At 41.2% G+C, this 25,369-nt stretch overlaps 2 protein-coding genes across 2 annotated transcripts in view; one reads left to right on the top strand and one right to left on the bottom strand.

Annotated features, from left to right (window-relative positions):
- ACSBG1 (acyl-CoA synthetase bubblegum family member 1) overlaps positions 1–1,915 on the bottom strand; it is a 51,947-nt gene extending 50,032 nt beyond the window's left edge. Inside the window, exon 1 of the mRNA XM_061595486.1 lies at positions 1,794–1,915. Coding sequence (XP_061451470.1) covers positions 1,794–1,816 — 23 coding nt within the window. The 5' untranslated portion in view covers positions 1,817–1,915. The remainder of the gene's footprint in view (positions 1–1,793) is intronic.
- Positions 1,916–11,881: 9,966 nt separating this feature from the next.
- Positions 11,882–25,237, top strand: DNAJA4 (DnaJ heat shock protein family (Hsp40) member A4). Its single transcript, XM_061595895.1, has 8 exons — positions 11,882–12,017; positions 13,478–13,615; positions 17,555–17,735; positions 19,691–19,795; positions 20,817–21,044; positions 21,947–22,177; positions 23,534–23,634; positions 24,664–25,237. The coding sequence occupies exons 2-8, from the start codon at positions 13,484–13,486 to the stop codon at positions 24,877–24,879; spliced, it is 1,194 nt and encodes a 397-aa protein (XP_061451879.1). The 5' UTR covers positions 11,882–12,017; positions 13,478–13,483; the 3' UTR covers positions 24,880–25,237.
- Positions 25,238–25,369: the final 132 nt, after the last annotated feature.

The raw sequence follows: 25,369 nt of genomic DNA, 5'->3' as shown, positions 1-25,369 counted from the left end.
ATACGTAGGTAAAACCACAACTGACCTACACACACGCTTCAGAAATGACAAATCGGCAATCTTAACAAAAACAGGTACGCCTGGTGCCGACACTATTATCTTTTCTGCGCCAGGTTAAAACCTTCCTCTTCTCCCAGGCATTTTAACTCATTTTAACTTTTTAACATTTATATTTTAATATCTTAACTTTTAATATTTTAATATTTAGTATGCTAGTATACTAGTATTTTAGTATTTGAGTGTGCTAAATTGTTTATATCGGGTTTTATTGTATATTGATGTTTTGTTTGTTGTGAACCGCCCAGGGAGCTTCGGCTATGGGGCGGTACAGAAATATAATAAATAAATAAATAAACCAGTTGCAAAACATTTCAACATGGATGGTCACAGTCTGTTGGACTTTTCTATAACAGCGATGGAGATGCCAACAGATCCAGCAGCATTGACTAAAAGGGAGAACTTTTGGATTTACACATTGGCACCACATGGCCTGAACCTGGAGGACAGTACCAGCATCACTTAGCTTCTGCAAATGAAGCCCCTCTGAGCATTCCATCCTCAAAGCTCTATAACTGCCACCTTGGTAACAGCATTTGTATGTTGGCAGCTGATGAAGGCAGAAGCTGAAACGTTTTGTTAATATAATAGAAACCTCTGTTTGGTTAATCACAATTACGTTCATATATATGTATATGTATATACACCAAAAAAACCAACTAACATAGTTGTTAACAATAAATACTGGCAGATCAAAGCAGAAAAATATGACAGACAACCAGCTCCATCCACCAAATACACAAGCGTGTGTGTGTACAGGTAGCAGCATGACTCCCACTTCTGCTGCTACCTCCCCAACTTACACTCTCACCAAAAGGTGAGGCAAAACTACACACTCCCCACCCTTGGAGCTCCCTCTTCTCACCAGGGTGCACCCACAAACATTCTACCCCCACACCACCCATAATAACAACAGGGGTTGACCCTCATCCTGAGGATCATCCAGAAAGGTGGTTCTGCAGTAGTACTAATAATCAGACAAATAATTCTGCATTGCAAATTGTCTCGTTCCCACAAGAGCAGAGTTTGCCCCTGCCTCTCTCTCTGGTTTGTGGAATGTCTTGGGTTTCCCCCTTTTTTTCTCCCTCTTTTCTTTTTTTGCATTCTTATGACTTGGCTTTGCTTCCAACCAAACTGCACTTGTTTCCCTTGATCCCAAATAGTTACTGCCCCCTCTTCATTCATTGCTGCTTTAATTTCAGCATTTATTGGTCTTGTGACATGGGGTTGCGGGGTTACGGGGTGGAATCAAACCTATGTTAGTAAGTACAGTGATTTAAAATTATTCTTTCTTTATAAAAAAAAAATCAAGGTGCAAAGTAGCCATTTTGAAGAGCAAAAATCCTTTTTTCCAAGTCAATGTCAGCAAATGAGAAACGGGTGTCCAAGCTTTTGAGCCCTTCCATTGACAAAGAACCCATTGTTTGTTGTATATTAAGACCAGTTTTAAATGCCCAGTCCTAAGCCTGCTGACTTAGAAGTACCCTCCACTGAAATCAATGCAATTTACTTCCAAGTAAATGTGCTTTACAGGTGAGATATAGGGCAGTCATTTACTTTTATGTGAGAACAGAATCAGGGTTCATGCACTCAGAATGTGTAGAATATCAACCCTCTGCATGCTCACTCAGACATAAGCCCCATTGTGTTCACTGGGGCTTACTCCCAGGTAAGTTTGCATTAGACTGCAAACACCATTTCTTAGAAAATATGGATTTCTCCAGAAATTATTTTACCTGACTCCATTGCTTTCAGTCATTGTTTCTCCACTTATGATTTTTATCCTTGATGGCAGAAGCAAGGGGAGGGGAGTCTCTTCTCTGGCAGACCGAGGCTGGCTTCAAATATGCTAAACGTTTTGTATGGTCAGGCACAAGTAAGCAGCTAATATGACTTAGGAAACCAACAGCAAATGATCACTTGCTTATTCAAAGACGTAATGCAATAGGAGGAGACTCAAAAAGTTCCACAGAGCCATTTCTCACTGCATTTGACCCAGCTCAAAAGTGTCTCAATGGCTGGATGGCGTTCAACTGTTACAACTTTTCTTTCCTTCAGCTTTCTTGAATTATCCGTGAGAAGAATGTCAATGAGACCGTTGCTTTTTTAGATGCAAATTCTCCTCTCTCTCTCTCTCTCCCCCCCCCTGGAATATCTACTTTCTGCAAACTTTGCTTCAAATAATCCCAGTTCCCATATTTAAATATAGTCTTTATAGGATAGCCAGCTATATAATTATTTTACAAAACTGGATCTCTGTCACTGACTTGAGGAAGAGAGTGTCAAATTTCTTAAGACACTTCCCCAACAGACAGACAGAAAGCTGGAATTTGGGGCACCAATCATTCAAAAACCAGATTAACACTACTTAATCTGAAAATGGGAGAGTTTGCATCTATTGTGCAAAATTTATGAAAGGAAGTCCTCCAGCACTTAAAATGACAACAACCATAATATATGTTTATTCAAATTAGAGGTGGACTAATCTGTCAATTTCATTTTCCCAGTTTCTCATTTTTTCCAATGTTAAATGCAGTTTGCCACAATTTTTGCATCAGTCTGCAATTTTTAAGTCCTCACTACATTAGCATTTTAGTGCACATTTCTATTTTTCGTATGCAAGTTTCCGAATACAATACATTTTATGTTATTTTCACAAATATATATATATACACAGTTCCCCTAATATAATGCATTTTGTACAAAGAGATCTGCACTGCAAAAATCAGAGTAGTGCAAATTTCAAAGGATAACTGTTTCAGTTTGTGTATTGTTTTGGGAACTGCAAATTAGGTCAGTTTCCATTAAAATATGAACCGAACCAAATTTCTCCCCTTCCCATAATTCAAATATTTCATTCATCCCAATTTAATGCTTAATGTTTTGTTTTCTCCTGTCTCAGAGAGGCCTCTTACACCAACATTTTCCTTATGAGAAGAATGGTAACTCAACACATTTTATTTATTTAGGGGATTTATACCTCTACCAACATAGACTCTAAGAGCCCACTGGGGAGCTTACAGCTTGTAACATACTGATTACAAACTCATTCCCCCAGTGGGGAAAACAGAACATTAGAAAGTAAGAAGGAAGCAACTGTTCCTAAGCAACAGAAGAGGTCAAAGGGGGAAACATTCCATTAGCTCCGTTTGACAGTTGGCCAGAGGCAAGGTGAGTGACCGCATTGTTCAGTGCTCTCTGAAAAGATGGAGCATTTTTAAGCTCTGTTTTGTTTTTTTCTGAAGCAGATATTCTGTCATATATGCCTGCCGCTGTTGAATCTTCCAGATACATTTTTTGCCACGATGTCTTCAAGTATCTCCTTTATTAGATGAATTCTTGTGTAAATGCAGGTACATCCTGGACACCTCCCCAGCAAAAGATGACAATCACTGTTATAATAATTAGTATTCAGTTCCTTTAATTAAAAACTGGCCATTTTAAAGACATCCATGACACTGCTAACAGCACCCAGATACTAACAATCAGTGTTTAGCCACGGCTGGTTCCAGGTTTTGGAGAGACCTTAAGAAGCAGGGAGCTTACCTCCTTGCCACCAAAAGGTTGACTTGTTTATCCCACTGTCACTAGCTGCTCCTCTCCCTTCTCCTCATTGCTACCACCTGCTTGCCTGCCACGCAGAGAGCCCATGAGCCAGCAGGCAGTGGCATCTACTGCTCCTTCTTCTCACCACCATCACTGTTGTCTGGACCAGAGCAAGAGATGGGTGAACATGGTTGCAGAGATGAAGAGGAGCAGCAGGTCCAGGGATCTCCTCTCAGTGGTTCCCTGATGAGGTGTGGGTCCTCGGAAAGTGCCCAGGCATGCTGACTCCTGACACCAGTCCTATATTGCTCTCAGAATTGTTTTCTCTCTATCCTCAACATTTATAACTTCTCATAAAGAGCACATTGGGGATTAACTCTCCCCCTGAAACCTGGTCTCTTGACACTTCCAGAGTGGTAGCTGTCTTAAAATCAGCAAGAGTCTTTTTTTTTTTTTCAATAATTTTTATTCAGATTTTCATAAAACATACAAGACAAAATCATAGAACATTCAAAGACAAAAAACAAAATCAAAAATAGTTAAACAAAAAGAAAAAAAGAAAAAAAAAACAAAAATAAAAAATAAAGAGTAAAATATTGACTTCCCATTTGTCAAAGATCAAATCAGTTATAAGTCTATAATATATAACAATCCTGTCTCTTAAGTCATATTATAAAATCACTTTCCTCCATTAGTTATCTTACTTAATCATCAAATCTCATAAACATTACTTTATTCTTTCCACAAAAAGTCAAAGAGAGGTTTCAATTCTTTAAGAAATATATCTATCAATTTTTTTTCCAGATAAGCATATCGATTAATCCATCTCATTACTAATTATGATAATCTTATTGTCATAACCATAGTCAAAATAAACATTTCAATTAATCCATCACATCAGAATCTGTTAGGTTCAGTAATTTCAGTAGCCATTGTTCTATTATCCCTATTAGTTCCATTTTCCATCTTCCATCTTCAGTAGTCTTGTTAAGTCCAGTAATTTCAGTATCCAATCTTCCATTATCAGTATTCCATAATAATCTTGCTGTCAAAGCCATAGTCATATAGTAAGAGTCTGATGGGAATTACCTCTATCCCAAATATTTTCTTGCCATCCATTCTGAATAGGTTGCTGAAATACTGCTGTAAAATCATATCTCTGTTCTTTTTTTCAAAATACACTGGGTCATCTCTTGAAAGTTTTTCCATTGTCACATGGCTGCAGTTAATTCCATAGATTTTCTCTATATTGGGCTCCATCACATCATTCCAGTCCAGAAGATTATCCATGCCATTGATAACTTTATCTCTAGAATCTTCATTAATTTCTTCAGAGATAACATTGAGTTCCAAACAATAGATTTTATTTCTAAAGTCCATAGACTCCAAATCTTGTTCCTGTTCCACGTTTGTTCCAATCTCCGGGATCTCCTCTCTCACAGGGACCCCTGTTCCAGTCTCCAGGGTCTCCTCTCTCACAGGGACCCCTGTTCCAGTCTCCAGGGTCTCCTCTCTCACAAGGACCCCTATGTCTTTAATCTCCTGTGTCTCCAAACAATAGATTTTGTTTCTAAAGTCCATAGACTCCAAATCTTTTTCCTGTTCCACGTTTGTTCCAATCTCCGGGGTCTCCTCTCTCACAGGGACCCCTTCCAGGGTCACCTCTCTCACAGGGACCCCTATATCTTTAATCTCCTGCTTCATTTTACTCAATTCAATTTTCAACTCCTTACAACCCTGTCGCAGGTTTTGTTTCGTTATCTCAATCTCATCCATTATTTTCTGAAACATAGTTATTTCCAGCTTCTCAGCCACTTTCTTAATTGCCATTTTAAAAGAAAAATATAGGAAAACCACTTCTTATTTCAGCAACAATTGGGTTAATACTCCAAACTTGGTGACATCACAGTATAAACAGAGCAGACAGCCTTATCTCTCCATGCTTAAGTAAACAAAATGCAGTTCCCAGGATCGAAACAATTAATGGCGGTCGTCAGGAAACAGATTCGTCAAAATAAAATAGACCAAAAAGAGAGTAGTCTCAGACAATATAATATTCTTCAAAATAAAAATCTGGAATAGAAATCCCTCTTCTGTGTATATCTTTAGAATGCAAATCCAGGACAGCTTTTTGCAACAAAAACAGAGATAAGCTATTAATTAGTGAGTAGCAGAGAGAAGTTATGGCTCCCCAGTGAGATGTCAAAAACCGATCAATCTGGCAAATCTCTTTTAAACAGCAACAATTTAAGTCAAGTAAAAGAAAAATATAGAAAGAAGGGTGCTTGCCTGTTAGTGCGTTCTCTCTTAGAAGATAAGATGAACGTTCGCTTTATCAGATAGAGCTTGTTGTTGAAAATCCGTCCCACCTTCGTCGGCTGGACCTCGTCCCATAAATTAATGAGATCTGGTCGTCCCAACAAAAATAGGCTTTGAGGTTAATCTCTTCGTTTCTCCCTACCCGGGAGAAGTTTAATCAGTCAAAAAAAAAAAAAATCTGACTGATATATCTGAATAAGCTTCTTTTGAGGCAGGAGCCCGTCTCAAAAGCAGGCACAGGCTAAGTCACCCTTCCCGGAAGAGAAAATCAGCAAGAGTCTTATGGCACCATGGAGATGAATATATTTGTCATGGCAGAGCTATTTGTGGACAAGAGCTATAAATGCATCAGATGCTGGTTAAAATAATATTTAATGCATCTCACGAGGTGGGCTTCTTAGTGGTGGCCTGCAAGTTGCATTGGGGAGGGAGGGAGGTGAAGCTTCCATTGTAGCCAATGGGAGTTTTCCCCCCATGCAGATTGCAGGTGTGGGGGTCCCAATTAAACTGGGACCATAGCAGGCATAAAGGGTTTTAAAAACTCTATCCCCATGCTAGGGTCCAATCTGGATCAGCACTCTCATGCTGGCAATTTGTGTAAAAACCAAAAACCCTGCACTTTAAGATGCGGATTCATAGGTAACAATGTGTAGTTTGGCTTTCAGTTCCAGAAAAGTGCACAGAAGTTTACCATCTTAAAGTACAATTATTCAGCTTTTCTTGGGAGTAAATTCCATTGAGTTCAATGGAACTTACCTTCTGGTTAGCAAGTGTAGGATTTCAGGCTTATAGTGCAGGCCTATGCATGTTTATTCAGAAGTAAGTCCTACTCAATTCAATGGGGCTATCTCCCAGGAAAATTTGCAGAGTTGCACTCTTCCCTTCACATCTCTTTTTTCTTTTTGTGTCTTGCCTGTTAGACTGTGAGCCTGCAGGCAGAGACCATCTTTATTTTTTAATATATGTAGAGGGCGAAGTATGAGAGCCAGTGTGGTGGAGTGGTTAAGGTGCTGGACTACGACCTGGGAGACCAGGGTTCAAATCCCCATACAGCCATGAAGCGCAATGGGTGACCTTGGGCCAGTCACTGCCTCTCAGCCTCAGAGGAAGGCAATGGTAAACCCCCTCTGAATACTGCTTACCATGAAAACCCTATTCATAGGGTCACCATAAGTAGGGATCGACTTGAAGGCAGTACATTTATTTTTATAGAGTGCAAAGAAAGTTGTAGATGATTTATCAGAGTTAAAAAAGAATAATATACACACTTACATGGGAGGAAGTCCAGTGATGCAGCCCATAAATTCTTCTATGGCTTAGATTAAAATCTGAGCTGAGGAAAAATTCCTGGCTTTCTCAGCCAACCCCAAGCCATTCTCTCTTTCTCTGTGAAGATCATTTACCTAATCAGGGCAACAGCAATGTTGCTCTAGCAACAGGAAGAGGGAAAAAGGGAAATCTGTTCTGTCTTGCCCTTCTCTCTTGAGTGCACTGACAGTGGTGTAACAGGAAGAAAGGCCCTCGTGGCCCTTTCCCACCCTTAGGAAATGTAACCTTCCCAAGATCTGCTTCCACAAGAAGAGTGGCTTCAAAAAAATCTTTAAAAAATAATAAAAAAATATTTTCTGAGCCAATCCAACCTGAGTGAGGGAAACAAGAGTTGCCCATCACTAGTGCTTACACAAAGCCTCATTTAACATCATTATTTTGCTTCATTTCTGATCATTTTGGAATGTTTCCCCAATTTTATTCAGTATTTCTAAACAAAGTGACCAGCAATGGAGTCTACAGAGGAGAAAAAGGCTAATGGGCAGCCCACAGAGGAGAAAGGGGCTAATGGGCAGCCCACAGAGGAGAAAAAGGCTAATGGGCAGCCCACAGAGAACAAACAAGCTGATGGACAGTCGACCGAGGACAAGCAAGCTGATAGCAATGCAGTAAGACAATGCCATTATAGTTCATGAATATTTCTCCCTTTAAATCAAAAGGTAGTGTTTCATGCCAGTCTTCTTCAGAGTCAGACACAATAAAGTTAATGGACATGACTAACTTAAGCTCATTAATTTCAGTGAGTCTACTCTGAGTAGGACTTAGTTGAATAGAAGCCAAAGGGTTTTACTCAAATACTATTTTTAACACATCTGCACACTTTCAGAAAACGTCTTCTAGATTGCCAATTCATTTGTATACAACTAGATTATATTCACTAATAGGCAAAAAACCTTGTGGTTTTAAGTATGTACCTATAGCCGACAGATATTTCTACCAAACTTTCAAAAGAAGTGAAATTGGGCAGCTATAATGAATGCACCAGGGGAGCAGGAGACCTGACCTCCTCTCTGAGATATTGTACTGCCCTACACATTTGTAAAAATGCAAACACAATTTGAGTTGGTCTTTCACAATCCAATCCACTTGCTGTGTAGCTTGGAAGAGTTTGGTAACATGTGCCTCTTAGCATATGGTGAGTGGTACCAAGGAGCTTAACAGTTGAAAATTCGACACAGCTACAACTACCAACAAGAAAAAAAGTGATTGGGGGAAATAAACTGGGCTTGTCTTTTTCCTTTTGTAGAAACTGGCTCCAAAGTGTTAAAAGTGGCCAGGGTGATTTTTGTCTCCCACTCCCCCTTTTCTGGCCAGGGCAGTAACCTTAGTGGCCCGTGGCTTTCTTAGAGAGCCTTTGAAGTAATGGGCCTCACTCAGCCCTGAAAATTGGAAAGGCGCCCAATACAATGCACAATATACATGCTCATAATATTCCTGTGTGCAGTGAGATTCAGGATTAATCTGCTATCCTATACCCACTTACCCAATGAACTCAACAGGGCAGCTTCTGAGGAGAATGTATATGATTGCATGGTAAGGCTGCAGTCCTATACCCACTTAGCTCAGGGAATCAGCCCCATTGATCTCAGTGGGGGTTCCTTCTGAGTAGACATAAACAGGATTGCATTGTAAAGGGTGGGGGGTGAAGTGTTTTGTGGGTTTGTACGTTTTGGTTGCTGCTGCTATCTTTTTCATTTTTATTTTGTATTTTGGTTGCTTTCAGTTTTATGGTTAAGTTCGATTTTTGAAGTGTATGCATTTCCACCCTGAGACCTCCAGGTGGAGGGTGGATGATTAATACATGTAATAAATTAAATAAATAAATAATATAGTGCCATATGTGATCCAAGCCTACTCCATGGGATTTACTCTCAAGTAACTGTGTAGGATTGTTTGGTTGTGTTTTTTTTTTAAAAAAAAAAACTGTTTTACCTATCTATTTTAATTGCAAGCTGACTTGCCTCTTGCTGAGGGCAGAAAAAGCAGGGTACAAATGTTTTAAACCATTTACTTGGAATTACATCCCACAGAGCTCAGAGGTTTTTTAACGTACTTATTTATTACATTTATGTCTCACCATATCTCCAAGAAGCTCAAGGCAATATTCATGGTTCTTCCTCTCCTCATTTTATCCTCAGAACAATCCTGTAAAGCAGTGGCAGCTGATAGCTCCTTGTCAGGGGCAGAGTAGAATCCGCCCCTGGTTTTAGCCTGAACTTTCAAGGAGTTGTCCAAGGTGTCAGAACCTTGGACAGCTCCTTGAGAGTTTGGACTAAAACCTGGGGTGGATCTCACTGTCCCACAGACACAGACCCACCAGCCCGCCATCTGTATAGTAAGTAGGTTAAGCCCAAGGTCACCCAGTGAGCTTCATGGCTGAGTGTGGAATTTAAACCAGGATTTCTGCAATCCTTGTTATCAATGCAATCCTATACATGCCCTCAGGGTTTTTTTGTGATGGTACTCACCAGAACGGAGTACTGGCACCTTTTTTTTTTGTGGCTGCCCAAGTCAGCCCTTGGGTGCTGGCGCTCACAGCACTTTTATCAAAGTATAAGTACTGGCACCTCATTTTGTACCAAAAAAGAGCACTGCATGCCCTATATCAAGGGTGAGAAATATATTTGCCCCGGTAGCCCAAATCCTTATCTCTCCCCCTCACACACACACCCCATAGGCCAACCCAGCTGTCAGTCATTTGGTGCCATAATGACACCTGGTGATTGACACCTATCTAAAGGCCTTTGTCAAAGGCCTTCCCAAATGTTGGGCAACCAGCTGAGCATAGAGCTGGCAATGGCCTTTGCGCAGTGGTTCCAGGCACCCAGGCACCAGCTATATCATGCAGTCCTATATATGGAGCTCAATGGGACTTACTGCCAAGTAAGTGTACATAGGACTGCAGCCTAACAGGACAGTCCTATACATGTCAATTCAGGAGTAAGCCCCACTGAATTAAATTGAATTCAGTGGAATACACTCCCAGGTAAGCCTTGCATAGGATTGTGGCCTGCAACAGCCTTACAGCTGAATCATAAGCAGGGATCCTCCTCTAAAGTAAGCCCCACTTTGAACCCTATGGTGCTTACTCCCATGTACCCACATGCATGTGATCATACAATCCAAAGCTCATATCCCACAGGGAAGAAAAAGGGAAAGTCTTTGATTTTAAAGGGCGAGGAAAGTTTTGCAAAACATCAGAAAACTATCAAACTACACTATGATTATTTTTAAATGCTATAGGAAGTTAGTTGTTATGTGCCTTTGATCACGACTTATGGTGACCTTATGAATCAGCAACCTCCAACAGCATCTGTCGTAAACCACCCTGTTCAGATTTAAGTTCTGGTCTGTGGCTTCCTTTATGGAATCAATCCATCTCTTGTTTGGCCTTCCTCTTTTTCTACTCCCTTCTGTTTTTCCCAGCATTATTATCTTTTCTAGTGAATCATGTCTTCTCATGATGTGTCCAAAGTATGATAACAGGTTCATCATTTTAGCTTCCAGTGATAGTTCTGGTTTGTTCTAACACCCAATTATTTGTCTTTTTTGCAGTCCATGGTATGCACAAAGCTCTCCTCCAACACCATATTTCAAATGAGTTTATTTTTCTCATATTGGCTTTTTTCAGTGTCCAACTTTCACATCCATACATAGAGATCGGAAATAACATGGTCTGAATGATCCTGACTTTAGTGTTCAGTGATACATTTTTGCATTTGTGGGCCTTTTCTAGTTCTCTCATAGCGTCCCTCCCCAGTCCTAGCCTTCTTCTGATTTCTAGACTATTGTCTCCATTTTGGTTAATGACTGTGTCGTTGTTGTTGTTATGTGCCTTCAAGTCAATTACGACTTACAGCAACCCTATGAATCAGCGACCTCCAAGAGCATCTGTCATGAACCACCCTGCTCAGATCTTGTAAGTTCAAGTCTGTGGCTTCCTTCATGGAATCAATCCATCTCGTTTGGCCTTCCTCTTTTTCTACTCCCTGCTGTTTTCCCCAGCATTATTGTCTTTTCCAGTGAATCATGTCTTCTCATGATGTATCCAAAGTATGATAACCTCAGTTTCATCATTTTAGCTTCTAGTGACTGTGTCGAGGTATTGATAATCCTTGAGAAGTTCAATAACTCTTCTGTTGTCATTACTTTAGTCTTCTTGAACTACAGGAAGAAGAATAGTTTTTTTGTGCCACGTGAACAAGTAAGATCACTGTGCTATTGATTAATTCATGGTGTGTGTGGGAGGGGCGTTTTAAAGCATTTGCCGACAGGCAAGTAGACATTAGCTTAGCATCTCAGGCTGTCCTCCAGCAACGGCTGTAGCAAGGGGTGCCTAAGGATACCCGAGGGAAGACGAGTACATTGGGGGGCGCGGGTTCCACATAAGGCAAAAGGCGGGGGTTTGCACCCCGTCCTCCAAGCCCAGGCAGGGCGCTGGCCGATTGCGGCAGCCCCGTTGCTTAGCAACGCTTCGAGGCTAAGGCGGACTTTTCCTCGTGGAGCCGGAGTGGAGGAGCGGAGAGGGAGGGAGGAGCCTTTGTCCACCTAGCTCCGCCTTCTCCCTATCTCTCCGCGCGTTGATTTGCTCCGTCGCTTCCGCGCCCGCCGCCACCAGGCAGGCTCTGTCCAGACTGTTCCAGAGCCTTCCGTGACGTCATGGCGGCGGCGTTCCAGAAAGTTCGCCGCGGCCCCTATAAAATCCTCGGCGCTCCAACTTGGAGCGGGTCCTGCGGAGAAGGCGCGTATGCGAGCGGAAAGCTGAGGTGAGTTTCTGTGGGGGGGGCGAGGAGGTATAAAAAGAGGGTGGTAGGGGGCGCCGCGGGGGGGGAAATCTCCCCCGAAATAGAAAAAAATCGTCAGTGAGTTATCATTGTTAATAGTAATAAATAACAGAAGCTATAATGATATCCTGCTACTACTGTGAGGCTTTAGGGGTTCGCGTCACAATGGTATCGCTAATGGCGTAAACATTGATAATTTTGTTGTACTCAATGGTGATAATGTTGCAGTTTTTAATTAAAATTTAAAAAAGATTATCATGACAAACATGGACCGAGGCTGAGGAAAAGGTGGGTTTTTTGGCTTCATAACTGAAAAAGTGGGTTTTCTGGCTTCCACAAGATTCAAACTGGGGCCTTCCATTTGTATCTCTGTCTTTTGGAAGAACTAGTATAGCCCATTTTCAAGAGTGCTGAAATGTGCTAGACTACACCCTCTCTCTGGTCATCGTGCAGGGCGACCAAAGCAGTCTCTGTGCCAAAACCAGTTCTAAAGCCCAACTGAAATGAATTTAGACAATCGGTTTCATCCAAGAGAGCCTGGACCTGGAGACAGAAAAAGCCCTTAGTAGAAAATGCATTCTTTTTTAAATATGAGAGAAGAGAGAATACCTTTTCTGAGGTTGTTACTGCCTGGTTTTGGCACAGAGACTGCCTTGGTCACCCTGCACAATGACCAGAGAGAGGGTGTAGTCTCTAGCAGCTAAGAGAATGAGATCAGGAGGCCCGTAGGTATTAATTACCAGAGCTTTGGGGGAAGCATTTCTGTCTGAAACCCTGGAGAGCAGCTGCCAGTCCATGTACTGAGATAGACATCCCAATTATCTGAGACTCAGTCTAAGGCAGCTTCTTCAACTCATGTCTCAGCCAGGAGTTGCCTAGAAGGCCTTGAACAAGACACACACTCAGCTTTCCCTCTCAATCTGCAAATGAAGGTAATGTTGACCTAGCTTGCATGTGGAATAGCAAGGCAACATAACATAATTCCAACATAAATTGAATTGTTACAAGGTAACACAAATTTCAGCACTCTTGAAAATGGGCTGTACTAGTTTTTCCAAGAGAGAGAGATAAAAATGGAAGGCCTCCAGTTTGAATCTTGTGGAAGCCAGAAAATCCACTTTTTCGATTTTGAAGCCAGAAAATCCACCTTTTCCTCAGCCCATGTTTGTCATGATAATCTTTTTTTAATTTTAATTAAAACAACAACATTATCACCATTGAGTACAACAAAATTATCAATGTTTACGCCATTAGCAATGTCATTGTGACGAGAACCCCTAAAGCCTCACAGTAGTAGCTAGTCCTGGTTTTTATTAAATAAAGCTTCAAAATATATTTGGTGGGAAACTGTATTCCAGAATTGAATACAGGAGGAGGGAAATGTGATGATGAAGAACCTGCGAACGCCATCTTCTGACTGCTTATACTTCTCTCATTCGTAGGCCACCATGGTGAAGGAAACAGGCTACTATGATACCCTGGGAGTGAAGCCAAATGCCAGCTCAGATGAGATAAAACGTGCTTACCGCAAGTTAGCACTGAAGTACCATCCTGACAAGAATCCCAGCGAGGGGGAACGGGTATGGGCTGAGGTTGGGGTGGATGAGGCAGGGTTTCTAGGGAGGTAGCTGTATGTGGGCAAGATTGGGCAATTTTGCTTGCAGTATACTATTTAGCACTTTGAGGAATATGCCATCCTGAAATGCAAGTGCTATTTCTTTTATATATGAATATTAAACATAGGTCCCAGTTACATGTAATAAGTGACAGACAAGCCAATACAGGTGAGAGCCAAGCATATAAATTAAATGCACTTGTAATCAACTTACATCATATAATCATATATAATCAACTTAGCTTGTATATCTTGCTCTTTAAATGTCCAAGGCCAACCACCAACACCAGTGGTGCCAGATTCCAGCCCTCGTTTTTGCTTATTAACATGGGGCACCAGAAACATGCCCTGATGTTACTGTGTACCTTCACAACTTCTCCTTATTTCACTGAGGCTGCCTGTTGTGGAATCCAAAATCTGCCACCTCTACATCTTAATGGCAAGGCCCCTTCTGAGTATATCTGCTTGTAGTCAGCAATCATTGTTTTCCAAAGTATGGGTGCAGTGGGAGGAGTGCTCCAGTTGAGAATTCAGTTAACGTTTAGTTGGTGGTGAATGTGTGTCTGAGGGAGCAACATGTAGGGGGACAGCTGTTCTCTCCCATCATCCTCATGGAATCTTGAAAGAGCAGCATGCGGAGCACCATCAGCATCTAAGACCTGAAGAATTAACACTTCATCAGTGTCCCTCCCAGAGTCTTCCTCAGTCACTATGTTTATTATGTATTAATTGTCCCTTATTGCTACAACCTTGGAAGCCTGTTCATAGACAGACTGGATATTTAACACAGGAGCTTTGTGTGCTTATTCTAATTCAATCATAATAATACAGCTGGTTTAGCTTAAGAGTAGAATTAGGGCCATAAAAGGCAGCAGGTGCACCTAATTGCTTGCTTGGGGTTTTGGAAGGTAAATGCCAGTTTATAGAGCTGCAGCCAACGTTGCATGCACCTTACTTACTCTAGTTTTTGCAGCCCATGCTATCCATAGGTCTCAGTATTAGATTGGCCAAAGTAGTCTTGTTCTGAAAATTCTTTACATCTAATGAATATTATGTTGATTGCACTATTTAGTGCACTGCAATATGTATTTTTGAAATGATATTTAAAGGTCAGTTGTTTGCCTGCTTGAGATGTTTGGAGTTTCTTTAACCTATTTTTTCTAATGTTCTTTAGTGTTATTGCACATCCAGCAAGAAGGGGCCTATAAGGCCATCGAGTCCAACCCCCTGCTCAATGCAGGAATACAAATTAAAACATACCCAACAGGTGCCTGTCCAGCTGCCTCTTGAATCGCTCCAGTATTGGACAGCCCATCACTTTCCTAGGTCATTGGTTCCATTGTCATACTGCTCTAACAATTAGGAAGTTTTTTCTCATGTTCAGCTGAAATCTGGCTTCCTGTAACTCCATGTCCTGCAATCTGGGATAATGGAGAAGAGATCCTGTCCCTCTCTGTGACAAACTTTCAAGTACTTGAAGAGTGCTGTCATATCTCTCCTCCAGGTTAAATAAGTCCAGTTCTTTCAGTCTCTCTTCATAGGGCTTTGTTTCCAGTCCCCAGATCATCCTTGTTGCCTTCTTCCAAACCTGTTCCGGTTTGACTGCAAGCTTCTTAAAGTGTGGGGTCCAGAACTGGATGCAGTACTCAAGATGAAGCCTAGCCAGTGCTGAATAGAGGGGAACTAGTACTTCATGCAATTTGGAAACTATACTTCTGTTAATGCAGCCTAAAATAGTGTTTGCCATTTTTGCAGCCACATTGCACTGTTGGCTCGTATTCAGCTTGAGATCAACAATTCCAGGATCCTTCTCACATGTAGTATTGCTGAGCCTCATCTTACAACTGCATTTAGTTTCTTTTTCTTAGGTATAGAACTTTGCACTTATTCCTGTTAAATATCATTCTATTGTTTTCAGCCCAATGCTCCAGCCTATCAAGATCACTTTGAATTTTGTTTCTCTCCTTGAGGGTATTCGCTATCCCTCCCAGTTCTGTTTCATCTGCAGATTTGATAAGCATTCCCTATACCTCATCATCCAAGTCATTAATAAAAAGGTTGAAGAACACTGTGCTCAGGACCAAGGTGGTACCCCACTCATTACCTTCCCCCAGTTTGAGAAAGAACCATAAATCACTCTTTGAGTATGATTCTGTAGCCAACTGTGGATCCACCTGATAGCCCACATTTAAAAATAGATGGTTGAGCAATGTGATGTGGTGGAAGATATAGGAGAACTAGCCAGTTCTACCAGGCCGTTTAGTACTTGGCTACTATAATTTGCCAGCTGCAGAAGCAGTGGAAATTTCACAAGGAAGGGAATTAATCAGATCATGAGCGGCACACTGTTAACACTCGCAGGCAAAAAAACAACTAGAGAGAATAATGGTAACTTTTCTTCTCCCAGCACATGATTAAACAATGGAATTAGCTCCCACTAGATGTAGTGATGTCCACCAACTTGGATGGCTTTTAAAGAAGATTGGACTGTCAGTGGCTACTAGCCATGATGGCTATGTTCTACCTCCATTGTTGGAGGCAATATGCCTCTCAAGTGCCAGTTGCTGGGGAATCACAAGTTGTGAGAATGCTTTTGTACTCACATCCTGCATGCAGACTTGCTATAGGTATCTGCTTAGCTGCTGGGAGAATACAGTGTTGGGCTAGATGCATCCAGCAGGGCTCTCGCGTTCTTGTGTAGTATTATCCATAACGTTTCTGTGAAAAACTCCAGAAGCATGAGCATTCAGTTTGTCTATGATTAAGTTAGTGTCCAGCCACATTAAACAGAAATAAGAGAGAATGGGGCTTTGGTGCCTTGGTATTTTTAGCTGTGGACTGCTTTGTGACCTCCCGAATGGTAGATTTTGTGGCTTCAGTGCGTGACAGTGTTGTGTGTAGGGAAAACCTATTCCCTTCCCCACACACTGAAATCACCGAAGTTAACCCACCCATCCCTAGTGTATTAGGTTTTTAAAGAAAAAAATCATGTAAACATCGCTGGGAATATAAGCAAATGGGAATAAAGCACTGTACTTGTTGCAGTGATCAGCAGATCACCCCATTCCCCCTCCATGTGTGGCTAATGGAAATACTTTGCTGTAGGCAACTAGCGTGTTCACAGCCATATACACACAAACATACAGTGCACCCCCGAGATCCTTGCAGTATTGATGGCCTCCCATCAGATCTCATTTTCTGTCTGTTTAGTGCAATGAAGGTGCTGAACCCTGGGAAGGGTAAGCAATACTGGGTGTGGTTCCTGTTAAGTTCTGAAAAACAACAATCTGCAGGTAGCAAGAATTCCAATTTCGATAGAAGTGGCTATGCTGGGGGTGGGGGTGATGGGAGTTGGAGCTCAACAACATTGGGGGGGGCACAGGTTCCCCATCCCTGTATAAGAGGATGTTGAAATCCCATTGAAATTGAGAAACAGGTCTAGTGCTCACCTAAAATGTGAGCACATACCTTTACTTTCAGCCATATAAAGGAATGGGAAGAAATGTTTGACACTTTGGGGGGGGGTCATTATAGTAGGAGTAAACTTGTCACCTGGTCTCTGGGTGGGTGGGGACTTGTAAAGATCCCCGCTAGGGTGCATTTCCGCAATATATGAGCACGCCTATACACGCACAACCCTGATGTAGGGGCATTTTCCTCAATGAGAAACATTCTGTATTTACAGTATTTTATCTTGTATGACACAATACATAGTGCTTATGCTGACGGATATATTGCTAGTAACTGATTATTTTGTAGCATTCATTTTGGCTTGCTTTTGTTTGGTAGTAGTGATATATATACTCTTCATGGATCTCTTAATAGATGTTCAGAAGTTTTCTTGTGAAACTTAACTATCATTGTGTGCTAGCCAGTTATTTAGAGGGTTTCTTTCTCTTCTTAGTTTAAGCTCATATCCCAGGCTTATGAAGTTCTGTCAGACCCAAAGAAAAGGGACCTCTATGACCAGGGTGGGGAGCAAGCTATTAAAGAAGGAGTCTTAAGTGGCGGCAATTTCTCTTCACCCATGGACATCTTTGACATGTTCTTTGGTGGTGGAGGCCGAATGAATAGAGAGAGAAGAGGTATGCATGTGTGTTTTAAATATTGCAACAGTTAAGTTATAGTGTTTGAGACCATTATGTAGAGTGCTGCAGTATTGTATCCAAAATGTAAAATAGATGGTTACCAATGGCAACTGGAACTGAAGGTTTCAATAATGGAAGCACCTCGCTCTGCCCGAACACAATGGTGCTTTTATTAATGAATTACTTTTGTTGGCCCTCATTTAAGCTCCGTTGCATCTATTTTTTTTTTCATTGTGGGAATAGCATGGCAACAGTATCATATACAGTCATACCTCAGTTAACAAAGTAGATGCATTCCTGGACATCATTTCTTCAACATAAACTTTCCTACCAGATTTAGGAATAACGTGAAAAGAATAGGGATAGGTTCCTACACCTGCTCACAGATGGTGGGGGCAGCTTCAACAAGGGCTTTAAAGGGTGCCTACACAGAACCTTCCCACTCCCCCTCCTTCTCCTCCCCCTTGGGAGACAGCAAGAGGTCTCTTCAGTGCAAGGCAAACCAGCAGGCTTGTAAGTTTCACCCTACTAAAGCAAAGGCACAGGCTAGTCATGTTCACCTTAAAGCAAAGGCACAGGCTTGAAAGTTTATCCCTAGGAAAGTAAAGCTTGTCAGTTTCACCTTTAAAGGAGCCTTCTCTGAAAGGAACTTTGTTCCTGGAGGATTCATTAACTGAGGTATTACTGTATAGCATTACTACAATAATGACACAGTGTACAACTGAAGCATTATTACTCAAGGTGATCTCTGGTAAAGCTTAGATTCCAGAGACAGTCCTGAGCCAAATAATTAGAAATAAATGAATAAAAACCATGCAAAACCACATCATGACAGTTCTTAATTTTGAAACGTCTTAATTGTTGGGTTCTTACTCAGATTTTTATATTGTAAGGGGAGGAGTTTGTTTTGCACTTAGAATTGCGTTTGAAATCTGAGGGCTGTAAATATGAATATAGTGCCTTCGAAAACTGGTATGTCTTGTTTTGGGAATACTTCATATTCCAGCTCTGTCCCGTAGTAGCTGAATAGGGGAATGAATATATATAAGTTGTCAGGGGCACTACCTTTGTTCTGCTGAATAGTCTTAGGTGGATAAATGCCCTTCATGCAATTGTATGAAGGGGCTCCACATGATTAAGGATACAGGGCTGTGTTACTGATGTGCCTGCCTAGCTCCCCTCAGCCTCTGTGCATTGGGGGAATCAGCTATACTCTTGGAAGCTCTGCTATTATTACAATTGGCTTTCCCTTCAGAACTGTGCTCAATATGCAGGAGAGGTGGCAGTCTCCTGTTCCCTTTAATCATGTGGAACCATGATATGCAGTGCATGAAGGGGCCTATAATCGCACTTCAAAAATACATTGCAGGGATTGTCATGCTGGTGTGACAAATAGCCAGCTTTAAAAGTTGTATAAATGTGTGGGGATTGTCCACGCAGTCCAACCAGCTGCAATGTTGGGACAGTTGTGTGGGGATTTTTAATAGTTGTGTGATCAGAGCCTTGACCACACAGGGCCAAACTAGTAAATCTCCCTGCTGCTTGCCTTTCCTGCTCTAGAACCGGGGGAGGGGGCCATTGGATGCCATTTCCTGAAGGCATATGGGCTGCCTATAGTCACTGGTGCCCAATAGCACACACTCCCTGCCAGCCTTTTTTTGGGGGGGGGGAGAGTATCAGGTAGATGGTGCTGGCAACAATTGTTTGGGCTGGACAATAAAGCCAGCCAAAAATTGTAGATCCCTTGCCATAATGGCAGACAAACTGGGAAATACAAAAGCAAAATGGCCATGTTTCAGAAACTGTTCTTTTTTAGAAATGGGTGCATTCTTGTGGGCTATTCCATTCTGGAGAGTGGGATTATTAGGCTTACAAGTAGGTAGGATAAACTTAAAATGCACCTTGGGAATGGGGTTCTTGTATTAAGCATCTGAATTTCTCTTTTTATTAAGGTAAGAATGTTGTCCATCAGTTGAGTGTCTCCCTTGAAGACTTGTACAACGGAGCCACAAGAAAGCTGGCACTTCAGAAGAATGTAATTTGTGACAAGTGCAAAGGTAATGACTCAGTCACTATATATCCCGCAGGACTTGAATACAGAAATTGGATTGTGCCCAAAAAGTGATCTGGAGGCCACTCCTATAATCTCTAGTGAAAATGCTGAACATTTTATGCAATGATATTTTAAGGTACCAGCTGTCTTTAATACATTAAAGTCAGGCAGATTAATTTTGTGGGTATGATTCATAAGTAATTAGACTGCTCACCAAACTATTCTTAATCTATAAGTAAAATAGATTTGAAATGTTAACTAAAAACATGTAAAAAAACCTAAAATCATATATATCCCAGTTTCATATTATGTGAAGACCTAACTTTAGTTTGTCTATTACTGTATACCACATTAAGAACCGTAGGTTTAAAAAACCCTAGTTATGTCTGAATATTGTCTGCTCTAGTTAAAGGTAAATTTCTCTTTGAGAGGCATTTGCCTCTGAAGCTACTCTTAATAACTAGGTTTTGTCAAAAAATGATTGCTATCAAGAAAAACAGCCCTTATTAAAAGTAGCTATGATCCTCTTGCTAATAATAACTCTCAAGTCTATAATATGGATCAGCAGCAGATTGATATCTTTACTGCATAAATTGTGATCTGATAGGAGAATTTCAGCTATCCACTTCTTAGGCTTTGTCAGATATTTGGCAGTTTCATGAAACACTATTTGAAGTAAACAGATTGTTCTGTTAAAAGTGAATGTACTTGAAACTGTTAGCCAGGTTAGAAGTGCTTGAGGGCTAAATCAACTATAGTTTCCTTGCTATTTTCCAAATTGTGCATAAGTACACTTAAATCTGTTCATTATTTTGAATGAATTGGACTGGCATAAACTTGCAGACACAAAGCTGAGAGAGAGCAACATTTGGCACTGAACTGACAGATAGGTGTAGTCAAGAGTCCTGTTCACATGATGCAGCCTAGTGTAAGAGCTATGCATTGATGCCGAGATTAATTGAAGCTTGGTAAGTTTCTGTGAATGTTATAAATGTGTGTGTGTGTGTGTGTTTCTTTCTCCCAAGGCTATGGTGGAAAGAAAGGTGCTGTAGAAAAGTGTCCTACATGCAAAGGACGGGGAGTGCAGGTCCTCGTTCAACAGATTGGGCCTGGCATGGTGCAGCAAATTCAGACTGTCTGTCCAGACTGTAAAGGCCAAGGTGAACGAATAAATCCCAAAGATAGATGTACCACCTGCAGTGGCAACAAAGTGGTTAGAGAGAAAAAGATAATAGAAATACACATTGAGAAAGGTAAGAATTTTCCAGTGCATACAACCTTCCAAATTGGCTAGCTACCCAAATCAGCAGACCGTGAGGGGATATCTCTTCCCTCTCCCAGCCCTGGTGCGTGGTCCCTCTTGCATATCTCATTGCTCTTTTTTCACACATAACATTCATAGCAAGGATTTACTGCTGCAAGAGTGTTGTGTCCTAGTGGTACTCCAGGACTGGAATGTTATTGTTTAAATGACTGCATGGTGGTAAAAGGAAGTTGGAGATACATAGACATGGAATAATTTTCATCTTGCTTAGGGAACCCACTGCAGCTTAAAATAAAAAACAAACAGTATCTTAAATATTAGAGATGCTTCCAAAATTCTGAATTTTGAATACACTCAATAAGTTTTGAATGACTGTGGCTTTAGAAGGCAGCAGTAGTTAGGGCAGCGCAACACTAGACATTAATGGATATCCTGTTCCTGTTTCCCTTTTCTCTTTTGGATTTGCTGTGTGCTTTGTTTCACCTGTGAATTCCAGCTTAACTAGGAGCATTTTTCCAGGTACATAGTTGGTTGCATCTTATTGTTAATTTGCATTGCTACCCCATGTGCATTTATAAAGATGCGGCAAAATAAGCAGTCTTCGTGCAATCACATTTACAATTCCATCAAGACTTGTCTTTTATAGTGTTTTTATCAGTACACATGCCCAGAAGGAACTGAAAAATCAAGTCTTTGGTAAAGTGCTGTACAAAATCAAGAAAAATAAAGCAGTGGAGAATTCCTAGTGCATCAGTTCCACTTTGGAAATAAGGCCAACTCTTGGAAGTATCCCTACTAATCATAGGCTAGAAGTTACAGGATGGATTTTGCTGGTACTGTTTTGACAAGTCCTCTGAATTTGATTTCTTTGTTATTGTATTGTATTCATAGGTATGAAAGATGGTCAGAAAATAGTGTTTCATGGAGAAGGTGACCAAGAACCTGATTTGGAGCCTGGAGATGTCATCATTGTGCTAGATCAGAAAGAGCACCCAGTGTTTCAGCGAAGAAGCAATGACTTAATTATGAAAATGAAAATTCAACTTACAGAGGCATTGTGTGGCTTCAAAAAGACAATTGATACGCTGGATGACAGAGTCCTTGTAATAAATTCTAAAAAAGGTAGATGTGGCATCCAACTTCCTTTCTTTTTTAAGAAAATAATTGGCAAATTTATATAATTAACAGCTTGTGTTTCCTTTAAGAAGACATTGATTTTAATTGAGAGCTTCTGCATTACAATGTGTCACAGTCATAGAGACAGAGAAAGTGGAATGGATACGAGGGTAGACAGAGTTGAAAGGCATTGATCAGAATTGGCTTTCCACCCATATGTGGGATCAGTTAGTATGATTTATCAGCCTAACTCTGATATTTCAAACCAACTCCAAGCTGTGAGGTAAGCTGTACAAAATGGTCAAGCTTGATCTCAATTTTTTTGCTAGCAAAATATGCATCCTGCCATATGTTTAAACTTAAATTGGGATAGTAAAAATCAGAAAGCTCTTCTGAATTGGTAACAGGTTAAAGAACGGGAAGCATGTAGGTTTAAGTTGGCAATGGCTGACCAGGAAAGCAATCTTTAGGTCATGGTCAACAATCTGTGTTGCTTCCACACTGGAAATATTGTGTACAGTACTGGTGCCACACTTGAGAAACGTTGTTGTAGAGATGGGAAAGGAACAGAAAAAGAAACAAAAGTACTGTGGGGCTGGATCAACTCTCCTGTAAGGAAAGATTAGTGTTTGTGGCTTTTTAGTTGGGGGGGGGGAAGGCAAAGGTATAGTAGAGGTGTGTTTAAAGTATGCATGGTTTAGAGAAAATGGATAGATCCTACTGGAATTTGGGATCATCCACTGAAGCTGATGGTGGGAGATAGACGAAAGGGAGTACTTCTAAACATAGCACAGTTAAAACTATGGAGTTGACTTTCATAAGATGTGGCGATGCCCGCAAGCTTAGATGATTTTAAAAGGGATTTGAGACAAATTGGGTAGAACTTTCAGTGGCTACTAGTCGTGCTTGCTCTGCCATCAGAGGCCATGTGCCTTAACACCAGTTTTTGGGAACAACAGTGGAAGAGGGTCATTGCTCCTCATGTCCTGTTTTTGGGCTTCCCAAAAGCATCTGATTGGCTACTGTGGAAACAGGATGGTGGACTAGGGGTGGGGAATTCTTTTTGCCTAGCAGGCCACCTTTCTTATTTCCCATAGGGGTCAAGTTTGACAGGACAGAATTACCCACCTGTCAGTCACCTTACCTCGTGCCCCCCAGCACTTTGAAGGGTTTTTTGCAAGGTTTACTTGCTAATTAGGCCCATGGGCTGGACGATCCCCACCCAGAGACAGACCCTTGGTCTGATCGACCAGGGCTGTTCTTGTGTTCTTTACTTGTTGAGAAGTTCTCTATAAGGAAATAAAAGTTTTTGAAAGCTAGTAAACTGGCTCTTAAAAGTGTATGTAATGACATTTCAAACAGGTGAAGTGATAAAGCATGGAGATATCAAATGCATCTTAAATGAAGGAATGCCAATTTACAAGTCTCCATTGGAGAAAGGTTCCCTAATCATTCAGTTCTTGGTGAGTTAGTTGCTTTTAAAAAAATACTTGCACCTTTTGTTTTGTGGAATAGTGGTTTGTATCTAACTGCCTGAATGCTAAATGAATTATTTCCGACTGAAAAAGAAGTTGCAGAGCCAGCAACATGGGCTTTGCCCTCTAGGTACCACACAAGCACCAAGGTGTTCTTGAAACCTTCATTGTTCCCCCACTGCGAACTGCAAGGAAAGCTGCATCATCGGGCACCTCAACTGTTCACTATTACTTTCCCACCTCCTGGCTTATGCATGGAAAGGAGTAACAGATGCATAATAATGAGAAGGAACTGCCAAAATGTTCTGGTGTTCACCAGAGAGGGTGGCACCCATATGAAGGCATTCCCTCCCCAGCCATGTTTATCTGATGCCTTCCTTGTTAAGTGCCAGATGAAGAAAATCCTGTTCTCTTACGTTTTAATAGCATCTGACATTCTTTAAATTGTTTTTTAGCAAAGTTTTCAGCTACTGGCTCTGCCTTTAATCTCCTGTATTGCTTTGGGGGGGAGGGGTTGTTAGTTCTCAATATCACCACTGGGTGAAAGATATGCTGTAAATTCTATAAAGAGCCCCTTCGTGTGAGAAAGTAGCTGAGGTACAACAATTTGGGGTGAGTATAGGAGTGGTTGCCAGACTCAGCTGAAGCACCCTCTTGCCCACCCCACCTGCCTACAATTGATTAGCACAGAGATTGGCAACGCTGCTTGCATTCTAGGTAAAGGAAGGTCTATTTGAATGCAGCAGTAGTTATGTAGCTTTCAGCTGCCCTCTAGATTCTTGGATTGATACAAAGTGATGGACTTTGCCCTTCCCTACCCACCACACCTTGAGTTTTCTGCCTACTCCTGTAAGCCCATGCAAACCAATGGCAATAATTCATGATGATACTGAACAAAATCAGTCTTTACAGTAAAGGACACGATGATGTCCAGATTAAACTCCTAGCATGTATTAGATCTGCCACTGTGCCAAATACCTCTGAACTTGCTACTTAGATTCTGCATTTTTATCATAGGTTGCGTTCCCAGAGCATCACTGGCTTTCTAAGGACCAGCTACCTCTGTTAGAAGCTCTGCTTCCTCCACGGGAAGAAGTAATGATTTCAGATGACATGGATCAAGTTGAACTTAATGAATTTGATCCAAGAGAGCGGTCTTATCGTAATCACAGGGAAGCCTATGAAGAAGATGATGAAGGCCCTAGAACTGGTGTGCAGTGCCAGACATCTTGAACCTCAGGTGTAAATGGACTTGTAATGTGACATATTCAAGAATTAAGCGCATGGCTTTTGGAAGCCACTTGTCAGGTTCAGCACAATGTGTTGCTGTAGTATATCATTTTTGTAACTATTTCGTACTTAAGTTTATGTGAAAAGTAGCTCTAAGACTTGAGTGTACTGCAGCTTGGCTGAATAAAGACTTTCAGTTTCTCTAACGATCCATAAGTTTGAAGAAGTATTCAGATAGAGAAACACTTCTCCAGCACTAGTTACATAAAACAGCAGTACTATTTTAGCTTTAATGGGGCCGTCGTTTAAACCTCTTGTACTGTACAACTGAAGTATTTCTTCAAATAAAACATAAGGACCATTTCTGTGTGAGGACTGTAAGACAAGCAAGGCATCCACCCTTTGGAATCTGAACAAAATGCTTCATCTGCTACCTAGTAGTGTGCTGACAAGGAACCTAGCCTACTTATCTTCTGTCTAAGGAAAGGCCAAG

This window comes from Rhineura floridana, chromosome 14, assembly GCF_030035675.1.
Source record: "Rhineura floridana isolate rRhiFlo1 chromosome 14, rRhiFlo1.hap2, whole genome shotgun sequence".
NCBI classification, from domain to species: domain Eukaryota; kingdom Metazoa; phylum Chordata; class Lepidosauria; order Squamata; family Rhineuridae; genus Rhineura; species Rhineura floridana.
This window is presented reverse-complemented; position numbering and strand designations above follow the sequence as displayed.

Bases quoted from the DNA above. Each gene is read 5' to 3' on its own strand.
- DNAJA4 (XM_061595895.1), top strand. From the start codon at position 13,484: ATGGTGAAGGAAACAGGCTACTATGATACCCTGGGAGTGAAGCCAAAT. The intron at 13,616-17,554 runs GTATGGGCTGAG...TTCTCTTCTTAG, and splicing joins ATCCCAGCGAGGGGGAACGG to TTTAAGCTCATATCCCAGGC. The intron at 19,796-20,816 runs GTAATGACTCAG...CTTTCTCCCAAG, and splicing joins AATTTGTGACAAGTGCAAAG to GCTATGGTGGAAAGAAAGGT.